This window comes from Pholcus phalangioides, unplaced genomic scaffold, assembly GCF_987345545.1.
Source record: "Pholcus phalangioides strain wild (caught in Gottingen) unplaced genomic scaffold, Ppha-v1.0 ptg000028l_1, whole genome shotgun sequence".
Lineage (NCBI taxonomy): Eukaryota > Metazoa > Arthropoda > Arachnida > Araneae > Pholcidae > Pholcus > Pholcus phalangioides.
Window position 1 is genome coordinate 1715904 of NW_028301618.1, and position 14090 is coordinate 1729993.

The 14090-nt window shown below is 43.6% G+C and overlaps 1 protein-coding gene across 1 annotated transcript in view; it reads left to right on the top strand.

Moving 5' to 3' along the window:
- LOC149067723 (uncharacterized) overlaps positions 1-14090 on the top strand; it is a 155478-nt gene that overhangs the window by 40554 nt on the left and 100834 nt on the right. The window contains exons 17-23 of the mRNA XM_089252114.1: positions 1834-1932; positions 2043-2444; positions 4000-4240; positions 6035-6192; positions 6289-6489; positions 6593-6694; positions 10546-10696. Of these exons, the coding sequence (XP_089108240.1) occupies positions 1834-1932; positions 2043-2444; positions 4000-4240; positions 6035-6192; positions 6289-6489; positions 6593-6694; positions 10546-10696 (1354 nt within the window). The remainder of the gene's footprint in view (positions 1-1833; positions 1933-2042; positions 2445-3999; positions 4241-6034; positions 6193-6288; positions 6490-6592; positions 6695-10545; positions 10697-14090) is intronic.

Genomic DNA, 14090 nt, shown 5'->3' on the forward strand with positions numbered 1-14090 from the left:
GCACTACACATAACAAATATTACACAGAAACAAACTTCACGGAAGGTTCACTATACGTACACACATTCAAACATGTACCAATTCGTTAGAAGGTCCACAGAGGAATATAGACGAGGTGCATGTCTGGTTTAGTAGTAGTCAACTGCTACTTCCACCTACTTCAGCTGCCCCTAAGGCTTAGGCCGGAAAGGAAAGGATCCGAACGGTCAATCATTAGCAAGCAGTCAACTGCTACATCCTCCAACTTCAGATGCCCGGAAGGCTTTGGCTGGGAAGGATCTGAACTGTAAACCATCAGCGAGCAGTCAACAGCGACGTCCACCTACTTCAGATGCTCGGAAGGCTTAGGCTGGAAAGGATCCGAATGGCCAAACATCAACAAGCAGTCAACCTTGACCTCCACACTACTTCAATTAACTGTCCTTAAGGCTTTGGCCGGAAATGATCTGCACAGTCAAACTGCAGCAAACAGTCAACTGCTACGTCCACACCATTTCAGCTACCCATGAGGATTTGGCTAGAAAGGATCCGAACGTTCAAACATCTGGGTCGTATCGACAAGCCACTTAGCAACCAGGATAGACCACCAGTCGGTCTCTCATCCGACTAATCGATCGATGACATTATATGAGACTTGTTTGAGTAGATATCAAGTTCTGTCCGGCGAAAGTTACCGAACGTGAAACATGGTGCAATCATCAATGGTAGTCATATAGGTTGGCCTACACTACTCGTATGATTTGCTGTACTGACAGACCGAGATGTCGGATGCGGATGGAATCACGAGACGAGCAATGCAAACCAGACGAGTAAGTTGGGGGTGGGGTTCCAAGCATGTGTTGTGGATACTTCAACAAAACTCATGGTAGGCGAAGAGTCTTGTTTTCTTGCCAAAGGTTTTGCGGTTAGCTAAAGTGCTGTGGACGGCACAGTTGACTGCTTGCTGATACGTGGCCGTTCTGATCTTTTCCGGTCAAAGCCTTATTATTAGTTGAAGTAGTGTGGACGTCTCGCAGTTGACTTCCTACTGATGCTTGACCGTTCGAATCCTTCCAGCCAATGCCTGACGGGTAGCTGAAGTAGTGTGGACGTCTCGTGGTTGGCTTTTTTGCTGGTGCTTGACTGTTTGGGTTCTTTGCAGTTGACTGCTAGGCAATGCTTGAACTTTTGGATCCCTTCCGGCCAAAGCTTTACGGCATCTGAAGTAATGTAGACGTCACACTTGAGTTCGTACTGATGCTTTAATGTTCAAGGCTCGTAAGGTTTTTCCAGCCTTACGTGTGTCTGAGGAAGTGTGAACGTCGCAGGTGATTGCTTGTTGATTCTTGATAGTTCACATCCTATCCGGCCTTCCGGGTAGCTGAAGTGAGTGGTGTTTTAGCCGAGGTTGCACGAGCACCCCCTCCCAGAATTGACTCAGAAATCAAAATTTCTTAAATAAACCTCAAAACGAGCACCCACAGGGGTTCAAAACCCTTCCGACACCAATAGTGACACACTTCCGACGCCCAATATGACTGAAATATTGTGGATGTCGTAGTTCACCACTTGCTGAAGCTTGACAAAAGCATAACTGTAAAATTAAGCCAGCCAAGGCTCAGACCAAAAACATATTTAATATCCTGGCTGGTGCTGAGTACCAGTAGAGTGGACCCTCTTGACGAATGGATTCGCATCAGAAACCGTTACCAAACGAATCTGCACCCTCTCGATTATCAACGCCATTTTGAATCCTCACTAGCCGTCATATTAAACCAAACACGCGTTATTCCCCCTTCTATTCACATATTGGAATTGGCAATTCTTCAGCATATCTCCGTATTTATCTTTCAGTATGGTCGCACCCCACTGCACGTCGCCGGGCAGAAGAAGAACCAGTACCTGTACACGATACTCCTCGCTGCAGGAAGTGATCCGATGATACTGGATCAGGTAAGATACTGACGAAACTCTAAAAAAAAAAGATCATTCAGATTCGCGCGTCTATCTAAGCACTCGTAAGAACTCCATTGACGTGTTTCCTCTTTTTTGAACCCCAACAGAAAGGCCGAACAGCAGAGTTCTACATGAGCTCCTCCAGCAAGCCAAGTAACGCAGCCAAACCACCGAACCCATCTGCGTCGGATGACCCACCGGCCCCACCGGACAGTTCCAAACCGGACGACAAGGCGACGAACGGGGACAAGCCGAAAGTAGTCCCGCAGTACCTCAGGAAGAAGAGAGTCAAGAGAAAGACGTCACTGGAACTGGCCAAGGTACCCGAAGGGATCAAGGAACGGGACACTCCGGGAGAGGAGAGCACCCCGGAAAAGCTCGACGACCCGAGCACCGAACCCGTGGTCACGGAGCCCGTCACGGAAACGATCGAAGAAGCCGACAGGGAGAACGAGGATGCCAATCCGGGAGATGGGATCACAGACAATCCTGGCGATCCAGAAAATGAGGTGAGACCTGTGACTGATTTGTGATGATTCACCCAACGTTCCCAATCATAATGTAAGTGGGGGGAATCATCTCAAATTTAAATACAGGGTGTTCATAAAATAAGAGTTTCAAAAAAAGTTCAAAAGGAATTTAAGAAATTGTTCAAAAATTAATGAAAGTTCAATGTTAATGAAATAGAAAATTATCAGAATTATTGGAAGAAAAAATTTCAAAATTTCAAATTAATGAGACAGAAAAAATTCGGAGCTTTTAGTGAAAACCCCCTAAAGATTTGTGGACCTTAAGATCCCCATTTGCTCACCCGTTAAGACGCCACTGTATACAGAGTGGGCATAGAATAACTTTGCCGGTACACGAGCCCCCTAGCGGCCGCAAAATTCGACAAACGCGAATGAAATTCGAGATGAAGATGCTTCTCGAAGTATGCACTCGAGAATGAAGAGGGAAAACGTACCTTAAGGGGTTACGGTCACAGCAACAAAATTTCGAATAATTGAAATGGCAACACTCACTTTCATGCATTGCCAAGTGATCGGCGCAGTGAAGAATGGTGCCTGTAGTACCATAAACGCCGGTGCAGGACGCAGACAAAGAAACGAGATCTCTCACCAATGGGTTGGTGCGCTAACCTCTCGGATATAGACTTCCTGCGGCAGTCCTGTCATCTGTGTGCACACTAGTTGTTTCCACACATTTCTTTTTCAGCATGTAGCGCCGGCGTTTATCATGCTGCAGGTGCCGTTCCAACGCACATTCCTGGTTTTTCACTGCGCAGCTCATTTTGCAATGCATGAAAGTAAGTGTTGCCATTTAAATTTTTCGAAATTTGGTTGCTGCAACCTTAACCGGGAGAACCAGGGTTATGTTTTCTTCTTCACTCTGGAGCGCATACTTTGAAACACCTATATCTCGAGTTTCATTCGTTGATGCAATTCGTCGCTCGAGTTTCATTCAGATTTTCATCCGCTAGGGGTAGAGGGGGTGGGCGTATATTGTCAAAGTTATTTTATGACCACCCTGTTATATAAATCCATCGAACGACTTGACGGCTCCGAAACTGACTTCGTCACACCTTAAAAGCTTCGGCCACCCTGTTGCGAGAAGTTTTTGGCGTAAAAAATTTGGTTCCATGTAAAGACCAACTCGACAGTAATATAGCTACTCCCGACTTACGAACAAGTTTCGGTCCGAGAATCGTTCATAAATCGAGATCGCGCCAATTTGGTAAGCATAAACCAAATTCTGTCAACCAAGAATGAACCTACGTATTTTTTTTTTCCGTTCGTGGCAGGGCCGTCTCAACGCATGGGCCTCCCTTGTGTATGCGCCAGTAGCTTTAGGTGCTCAGAGGCCCGAGTGGCAATTAAATCTGGTACATGATTTTGTCGAATGGGCCACTGTAGAGGTCTGATTGGAACATGTTTGCCAATTGTCGCCGAGATGGATCTGAGTTTTGCCAAATAGTGTCAAATGTTTCGTTCGTTTTCAGGTCTGTAAGTCGGAAAGTGATTGTAGATCATGGTGATGAAGTTTGAGTTTCAATCATATTTTCAGGAGCACAACCAAGAGGAAGAAGTTGACGATTTCGACGATGGCGGCGTCCCAGAGACCAATGAACAGGAACAAAAAGAAGGAGATGGAGGAGAAGCGGAAAACCTCGGCACTGCGGGAGAGGACCCCACAAACCAAAGTAGTGACCAGAGGCAGCCCGACGACAACAAGGAGAACGAGCAAACGCCACAAGACAACGCCGCCGATGCCAAAAGCTCTGCCGGTACCAGACGCAGCAGTTCAGGTCAGTACCGCAGCAGTTCAAACACTTTAACACGTTCAATCAACTGTTAGTGCCGCAATGACTAAAGCTGGATTATTTAGGAGACGCGAGTACGCTTCTACAGCTCAGTGTAGGGGGCTCTCAAAGATCTGGCTTGGTGCCTACCCTGGGTTGTGGGTGGGGGGGGGGGGAATGCCTGCAATAGAATTGCGATTACAGACAAGAACAGAAAATATTCTGGGTCCTGTAAAAGAGCCTTTAGAGCCGTGTGAACCATACTGCAGTGAAAACAGTGTTACAGGAGAATTGATGTTCTAATAGTAATGAAGTTTCAAGATTCAATTTTTTAGTCAACAAAGGGACCCACCCAACAGCATCATGCCCTTCTTCCCGGGGTGAACTGATGCTCTGGGACCTAGTTTCTTACTTGGCTTATGATCCCTGATCCTTTAATATGAGGTCCGAGGCAGGACTCATAGTTCAGGTCAGCATTGGTTCGTTTTGAACTCAAATAACTCCAACTATTAGTGCCCTCCAGAAGACATGAATGCAACCCCCCTTCAATAATTAACACCCTTCCCAGGGGAGGAAGGAGGCTTATAGATCCTAGGCCATGGGCCTCCCACCCCCCCCCCCCCCCAACCAGATGAATCTCTTTATTTACGGAGTACTAGAAAGAAAGTCATGGAAAATCTTAGCTTGGTGGGAGGGCCTAGGTGACCCTGCTTTGGGATTTACGGGCCCCTGCATACTATACTATGATGATTAAGGACAAAAACAGAAATTGTTTGAGGCTCTGTAAAGATGGCTTTCTAGCAGTACGAATCACTGTGCAGTGAAAACAGTTTAACAGTTCGGCTTGATGATCGAATCATAATGAAGTTTCAAGAATGATTCTATTTTACACATTTTCACATTTCATACCGTGCACCGCCCAGGCTCTATAGACCATTGTTATATTTTATACAACTATTTTTACGTATTATATTTTACAGTCAACCCAGGGCCCCTTCATAAAAACAGCATAATGCCTTTCTTCCTGGATTGAATTGATGCTCTGGGACCTATTTTTTTACGTGGCTTAAAGTATCTTCACTAAATTTACGGACTTGTACCTGATTCCTCCTTCCCCCTTATTATGCGGTCCCAGGCTGACCTTAGTATTTTAGATCAGTACTAGTTCGATATGAATTGGAATACCTTCAGCCGTTACTACCGCAATAATTATGAACCAGAGCTGTTTAGAGGACATGAATACAACCCCCCACCCCATAATAATGCCCCCCCCCCCATGGGAAGGAAAGGAGCTTATAGATCTCCAGCCATAGGGCTGGATAGTAGATTGATCTATTTTTTTGTGTTTTACTGGTAGAAAGGTAGTGAAAAACCCTGGCTTGGAAGGAACTACAAAATATCCCGGCCTATGTGACCCTAAGGAGGTAGAGGCCGTACCCGCAATACAATGATAATAAAACAAAATATTTAGAGTACTGTAAAGATGGCTTTTCAGCAATAGAAAATGTGCAGCAGTGAAAACTGTTTTACAGGAAATCAATGTCCAATCAAGTTTCGATAAATTTTAGAGACTATACCCAGGGCCAACACAAAAGCATCATGAGTACCTCCTCCTCGGGTAGAAGCGAAGTTATAGGATCTAAGTTTTTACCTGTCTGGGAGTACCGGCTCACAAATCTGCATACTCTCTAAAAACCGTAGTACCAGATCTCCTTGTCATTAGGTCCCTGAATGACCTCATATACTGAGCTGGCCCTGGGCCCAACCTAATGATTGATAACGGACTTTTCTCGCCTTAAGGTGATCGATTGAACGAGCTTATTGACCTGTGGATAAACGACAAGGACCTACTGAGGCTGGAGCACGTCGTGATCGCCGGACAAGGTGATCGTCTGGTTGGCAGGACATCCGATGACCAACAAGTACAAGAGTTCCTGGATCTGGTACCAACATACATGGTGAGTGTTCATTTATTGTGCTTCATGTTTCGGAATGCGTACATAATTGGGGACCTTCAGCCCTTCTGACAGTTGGCTTCCTTGTTGTTGCGACAGGCCAGGATCCGCGGTGTCCACGATGCCATAATCCGGGGCAATATCGGAGAGGTCGAGTCCATCCTGACGAGGAAGCGTTTCGCGCTCAGTAGAGATCACCTGGGTGCTAGTCCGCTCCACCTGGCCGTACTACATGGTCACACAGACATCGTTCAGTACATTGTCAACAACTTCCCCGAGGCGCTTGACGGCCCGGATAATGTAAGGCTGCCAACTTCCTAATTTTTTTCTGTTGGAACTTATATCGTTGCAGTGCGTTTCTTGAATTGATTGACTAATTATTCATTTGCCTACGCCATTGCAGGAAGGTAGGACTCCTCTGCATTACGCCGCTGTGGTCAGGGATGGAGGAAATCTGTACAGGATGCTGAAAAGATCTGGTGCTGATGAGACCATAGTGGACAAGGTAAATTTGACCTTAGCAATGTCTCAATTGGCCTGCGTATGGTGTTAATGTCCAAGGTCAAGTCACTGAATACCTAGTCATTTTTCTGAATAGCTATTCCCTATGCTCCATTATTTAATTTGGTAAATGCTAAAAAAATTATCACTATTACCGATGATTGTACATTATTCCCGAGTGTCGTTGGTAAATTTGATAAATGTACAAAAAATTATCATTCCTGCCGGTGATTATGCATAATACCCAAGTGTCGTTGGTAAATTTTATAAATCTGAGGAAATTATTATTTTTACCAGTGATTATGTGTAATACCAACGTGTAGTTTGTAAATTTGATAAATACTATAAAAACTATCACTTTTACCGGTGATTATGTGTAACACCCAAGTGTGGTTCGTAAATTTCATAAATGCTAAAAAAAAAAAATATTCCTAATGGTTATTTTATAAAACCATGCGTAATACCGGGATACAATCGCGGAATTTCTCAAATGAGAGTCCATTATAACGGGAAACAATCGAAAAATTTGTTGAATGAGAAGTCATTATATGGAGACCCTGTAGTGGAATTCGTCAAATGGGGGTTAGTTATATAAGGGTCTGACTGTACATACAAAAACTTTTTTTTTGGAACGAAATTGTATTTTTTTAAAATGAGAGTTCGTTATACCGGGGTGCATTCAAATTTTTTAAATACAGTGGAACATCGGTTAACGAGCGTAATTTGTTCCACCAACGTGCTCGTCATCCGAATAGCTCGCTATTCGAATCAAACTTCCCCATAGGAAATAATGGAAACTCGCATAATTCGTTCCACGATTCACATAAAAATGACTAATAAAAACGGCATTCAATCAATAATTAAACACAATAATAATAATAATGCATAATACAATAAACTATACATAATATAAATAGCGTCATAAATAAACACACAATACGATAATATTTACAAACATTATTGACTATTAACTTACTCTAAACGACGAGAAAGAGGAGGACTATCGTTTAGGACGATTTACAGACTGTTTTTGCTTCATTTTCCTATTTTATAGTCAGCAAAGGGACCCACCCAACAGCATCATGCCCTTCTTCCCGGGGTGAATTGATGCTCTGGGACCTAGTTTCTTACTTGGCTTATGATCCCCTGATCCTTAAATATGAGGTCCGAGACAGGACTCATAGTTCAGGGGTCAGCACAAGTTCGTTTCGAACTCGAATAACTCCAACTATTAGTGCCCTTCAGAAGACATGAACGCTACCCCCCTTCAATAATTAACTCCCTTCCCAGGGGAGGAAGAAGGCTTATAGATCCTAAGCCATGGGCCTCCCCCCCCCCCCAACCAGATGAATCTCTTAATTTACGTAGTACTAGAAAGGATTTCTGGGAAATTGGAAATTGCAGTGTTTGTTGGAGAGATTCGTTGCTCGCACACTGCTATAGAGCTTTATTTGGGTGGTTCTTTTCTACAGAGTATTTTGCACAGATTCCCGCATTTCTACACATATCTCTGATCTCATTTTATGTGAAAGAGAGGGACTTCTCCTTACTTTTTTCTTCCTTAGACTCTTACTGGTGCCAGGGCCGTCTTAAGAGCATCATGGGCCCCCGGGGCCAAGTGATTTTTCTGAAGCCCCACCTGATTAATTCTAGAAAATTTCAACAACATCTCATTTTTTGTGGGGGGCCCTCTTCTCTTGAGGCCCCGAGCCGTGCCCGGGTGGGCTCCATGCGTTAAGACGGCACTGACTGGTGCATGCGAAAGAGATCCATCACTTCATCCACCGTCAACACTCCTAGACATTTCTCACCACTAGTTCTTGAATGCCATCCTCATGGACCTCCAGTCCATGGTCTTCTCCAAGCACACAATCTATTCGACAAGCAGTGACTCCTACTCACGAGCTAGCTCCCCTCGAAGTCACGTTCAGTAATGCAAATCAGCTTACAGTTTTCTCCAAGCAGAACTTGAAGAAAACTTCATGCGCATGTACGCATAGCTATCTCTAGTTTCTTATCGTAGATATTCACACTCGCACGTGTGTTAATTTTTCCGAGTGAGGCACGTTTACCGGAGACTTTAGGGGAGAATATTACCCACAATTCCATAGCACGTGTGCGGACGAAAGCAAAAAACCATCAGCTCAGTTGTGATAAAACGAATAAACAAAGCGCAGATTTTTTGCTCGTAATGCGAACCATCGCTCGTTAATCGAATCTAAATTTCTCCAATATGTTTTGCTCGTTATGCGAATTGCTCGTTAGCCGAACAACTCGCTAACTGAAGTCCCGGCTGTAGTTTTCATTATAGCCGGGCAAGATTGTAATTTTTTTCAAATAGGTGTTCATTGAATCCGGGTGCTATCGTAAAATTAGTTAAATTACAGTTCGTTATATCTAGGTCTCATTTCAGAATTCGACGAAAAAAGGAGTTATTTCGGGGATGTTCGGAAAAATTCATTAAATCAGAGTTCATTATATCCGGTTCTTACTCTGACTCACAAGTACGTACTATAATCTAATCACGGCAATGGGACCGATTTATCGTATCTACCAGTACGAAATGGCGATTATGCATAATGTCTGGCAAATGTGATGAATTTATTTGTGTTTACCCCCCCCCCCCCCCCCAACGACGTATAGGTGTTATGCATAATCGCCGGTGAAAGTGATAAATTTGTCAAACTTATACGATAGGCCGATTATACATAATAACCAGATTTATCACATTTACCGTAGCATATACACACTGAATATACGAGTTGTTCGATCTTCGGCCAGCCAATCCCAATCTTCCAACGATAAATGAATTTTATAGAATTTTTTAAGTAAAAGCTCAAGAGGCTAGAATTTTTGGGCTTTGCCACGTGGTTCTAACCGAAGTCAGAACGGAACCAGCTATTTCACGGAACAGCTAGACCAAAGGCTCATAACCTAACGGTCGCGATCCCGAACTTGGGTCGCCGGAGCTTCCGAGATGATCGTTCAAATCCACTTACAGCCAGGGATTCTTGAAGTAAGAATTCCTGAAGTCCCTGAGTCAAGAATCCTTTCGAGTCTGGTCACGACCCAAACTTGATTCGCAGAACCTTCCGAGATTCATTTATAGCCAAAGTTCATTTGTAGCCAGTGATTCTTGAACTATAGGTAACGACCTGAACTAGATTCGCGGGAGCTTCCGAAATGAGTCGTACAAATCCACTTGCAATCCTGTTATAAATACCATTATTAAGTCACTGGTTCCACTAATTTCAAGAAACAAACAGCCCATAGATCACGAAGTTGATCTGATCTTGTTGATTTTGAGTCGCGACTGAAAAAGGTTAAGAACCCCCTAAGCTAGACCAAAACGAAGCGGATTCTTGGTGACTTCAAGATTCAATGCCTGGTCACTTCTACCTTAAGCCAAGTCACATGATCAGAGCTCGAAATGTATGAAAATATAAAGCTAATTTTGACTTTGGCCGGTTTTTTGGTGATCGTGGATGGCCATTTCAAGAATTACTCCGGAAAAAAACCACAACCTAGTAGCTTGGGCTTTTGACCACGTTACTTAATGCCCACTTTTCATGAACTTCAAACAATCTCGTACCATCATGAGTCTCTTGAGGTGCCACAATGTGGATTTTGCATTACATACCCTCCCTATCTAGTTTTCACCATCTGCAGGCGCAAATGTGATATTTAAGCCATGACTTTTATGTAGATTTATTATAAATTTGGCTTCCATTTCTCAAAGCTCACGCCCTAAGGGGCTTAAAGAATTAAGATGCTCTATGATAGCCATGTAGGGCAAAATTGTTTGAAGCAAACAATTTCGCCATACATGTGATGCATACACCTTTTCTTTCTCAGGCTGACCACACAGCCCAATACTACCTGACTCACCCGGGAGCGCTGACGATCCGGGATCTGCTGGAAAGCTACAGGATACCAGACCCCGACCAGAAGAGACCCGCCCAAGTCAATATCTGGCAACGGCCTCCTACAGACGACACGAACCAACGTGAGTGATTGACTGACTAATCGATTGATTGATTTGGATGGACCTTAAACTCTCGATCCGCTCACTAGATGGCACCCCGTGAAAATTAATAACTGATATTATAAGGAGTGTGTATAAATTCACAATATATGAATCTCCATCATCTTTTAATAACCTGAAAAGGCTCTCCGTCGTGGGTACTCTTTAGTGACGTCAACTCAACAGTTGAGTTGTTCTTCATGAGGTGTACCAAACCTTTAAACTTTTAGGGCAGAACTGACCAGTCAGTCTCTCCCGCAGCATCGACCATATCGCAGTGAAAATAGGGGATTACAGGCGTTTTTTTGTATCGGTACTTCTCACGAAGAACCCATGAACACTTGCATAAAAGAATATCCAAGTCTAGGGACTTTCCGAATTTCACCTTGGGCATTATCATTATTATGCATGCTGCCTGTCATTATGGCAGATTTTTTGCCATGTGTAAACAGCTCCACGGATGTCTTTGGTGTCGTTTTTGACTTCCGTGGAACATCCTGAACAGTAATTTAAGACAATTTTATGAAATCATTTCATGTTGTGACACTTCATAACCAAAATCAGCCATGTCATTGGAGGCATGTTCACACGAAGTAGTGACGGAAATGATATCCATTGATATCTGATACGTCTTCCCTCTTGTTTTCCTGACGAATTTCCAACAACCTTTTCGATACAGAGTGCATAGGAAACTCAGTTTGACCTCCGGGAATCTCACAAGCCCAGAGTTACAGATATACAACTCAAGTGACAACGGCCAGTGTCTCCCCCTCCCCTCCACCAATTAACATTTCACGCTCCGAGTTAACAGGGCGTAATCATATTACTGTACGGCTATACGACTTGCATATCTTCGGCTCCTTCCTTCTGCAAGTTATCTCCTCACCGCACCGAGAGTGTTCTAGACTCTGTCCCTAAGCCGGGCTGGAAGAAGTCTCGGGAACGGGATAAGGCCTGTGGGGAAGTTCTGCCGTTCGTTCATTCGTGTAAGTTATCCTGCGTCGGGAGGGAGGGGGGAGACTTTCTTGCACACACACACCCCTGTATACAGCGGGTTATTCCATAATTCCCCATTGCCGCATTTTACTGGCAAACTATTGATCCTAGAGACATTCTTCCAATTAGGAAAAGTTTCCAAATAACGTGTAGTGGTTCATGTTGCAAGGAATTGTATAGGTATTAAAAACTAAAATAAAATAAAATTTATACAGACACAATCAGAAAGTTGTTGCCCTGACCTGACGCCAACAAAAAAAATTCCATGTTTCTACGTGCAATACTCCCTAAGGTATTCGATTTCGAAGGTCGGAGAAAAGTTGGGAAAGAACAGCATAAACACTAACTGACAACTCTTTCCACCCCCCCCCCCGCTATTTATGCTGTTCTTTCTCAACTTTCCTTCGATTTTTGAACTTAAATCTCTCAGTGAATATCGCACTTGGAAACGCGTGATTTTCTTTTTGTTGTCATTAGGAGAGACAAGTCAAGCTCTTTCTAATTGGATTTTTAAGGACAGGGTGTCCGTATAAAAAGTTATTTTTCATATTTTAATAACTACACAACCCCTTGCATTAAGAATGATGTATCTGAGGTGTCTCAGGCCTACACGCTATTAGGATACTTTTTCTAATTGGAAGTACGCCTCTAGGATCAACGGTACACCAGTAAAATGCGGTAAAGGGGAATTATGGAATCACCCCGTAGGTTATACTGTGTGTGTTCACGTACAGTACACGAACCGGATTTCATTCGGGTTCTGAACGAACAACTTTAGCAATGCTGCGTAGCGTGAATGGTTGTAATTACGGTGGACTCTTGTTCAAAGCATTTTCCTATCGTGTAAGTGACCGCTCTTACTGATCCCGATTCTAGAGATAACGATTAATCGACGGGAAAAGTACCGGATCATCTGCTTCAAGCCTCTTTGCCGGTGAAGTTATTATTGCTTTGTGAACACTTTCACAGGCAAAATTGTCGAGTCCCGTATCCTTGAGGCCATTTTCCATTAATGATTCTTTTTACCGAGCGACGACTGCAGTCAAAACTCTAAAAAGAAAACCAATATGTATTCAATATTGATTTTGTTCGTTCAGTGTCTTTAAACAAGAGTCCATTGGTCCATTAACGGGATGGCACATCGTGTGACCCCCGTACACGGGAAATATTTACACGCATTCTCCAGTCGAGGTGACATTACGGGACGCTGATGATTGGACCTGTATGTAAAATTAACGATATTCATTTTGTATGTATATATGATACTGTACATACTTGATCAACATGGAAGAAGAAATAATAAATAACTTTTTTTTTTTCCTTGAAATTTGTCTCTGGAGCCTTTATTTGATTCGTTAATGTTTTTTCCCAAAACACACTCTCTATGGACGTGCTAACGTTTTTGGTGAGGATGTTCTTCTGGAAAAACCTTACATTCGTTTGAACGCGATTCAATGGACTCTTGTTTACTGATACTATTCATGTTGTAGTCAACATGGTTTGCCTAAAATGAAACTTACACGAAACTAATAAGAACTCGAGACGAGCGGCACTGCGTGGTTTTGGTATTTGTGGATAGGGGGAGTGGTTGTAACGCAAGTCCGTTGAGCAAAAATGAAGTGTTTAACTGACAGAGAGGGGTGACGTAATTCCATTAATGCGCAAAGTATACGAAAGGTTTTCAATAGCGGGCTGATGCGGAGATGAATTTACGCGGGAGAGAGAAAATTCAACTGCACTTGCGGGGAATCGAATCCACGTCCTCTCTATTCTTCCTTTCCGTTGAAAACCTTCTTGAGTAGATGATGCTTCACGTGTGAAATGACTTTATGAATATCAGCGGTGTATCAGTCCGGGACATACGTTTTTGACACGCGATGTCACCGTAGAGAACGTATCTCGAAAGTACAACCCGGGTGGGGTTATTTTGTCAAAAGAACGTTGGCGTGGTTTGCTTTGATTCGACAAGTTCATGTCGAATATAACCGTCCACCTTGAAATTTATGGTAGCGCTTTCCTTTTGCTTCGAACATTTCTCCAATCATAACTTGAATTTGGCGAAAGATTTTGCCTATTGAAGCATCTTTTCCGTATTAAAGGATCGCCATGTTGACCCAGAGCTCCCTAGAGAAGTGACAACAGAAAAATCTCGAAGCCCGGCCCGGGAAAAGCAGCAAAAACGACGTGGTGGTGTTTAGTTCACCCGCTAATCTCCCTGTACATTATGAATATTGTTGTGCATCCACGTGGTCCCCCCCCCCCCATCCTTGAGCAGGGCCACCTAAGCCAGTCTTTTCACGGGCTTGAATCTATAGCGTGAAAAAACAATAGTAATTGTCCCGGGTCCTTGTCAGCCCCACCCTTGTGGGGACCATGGGTA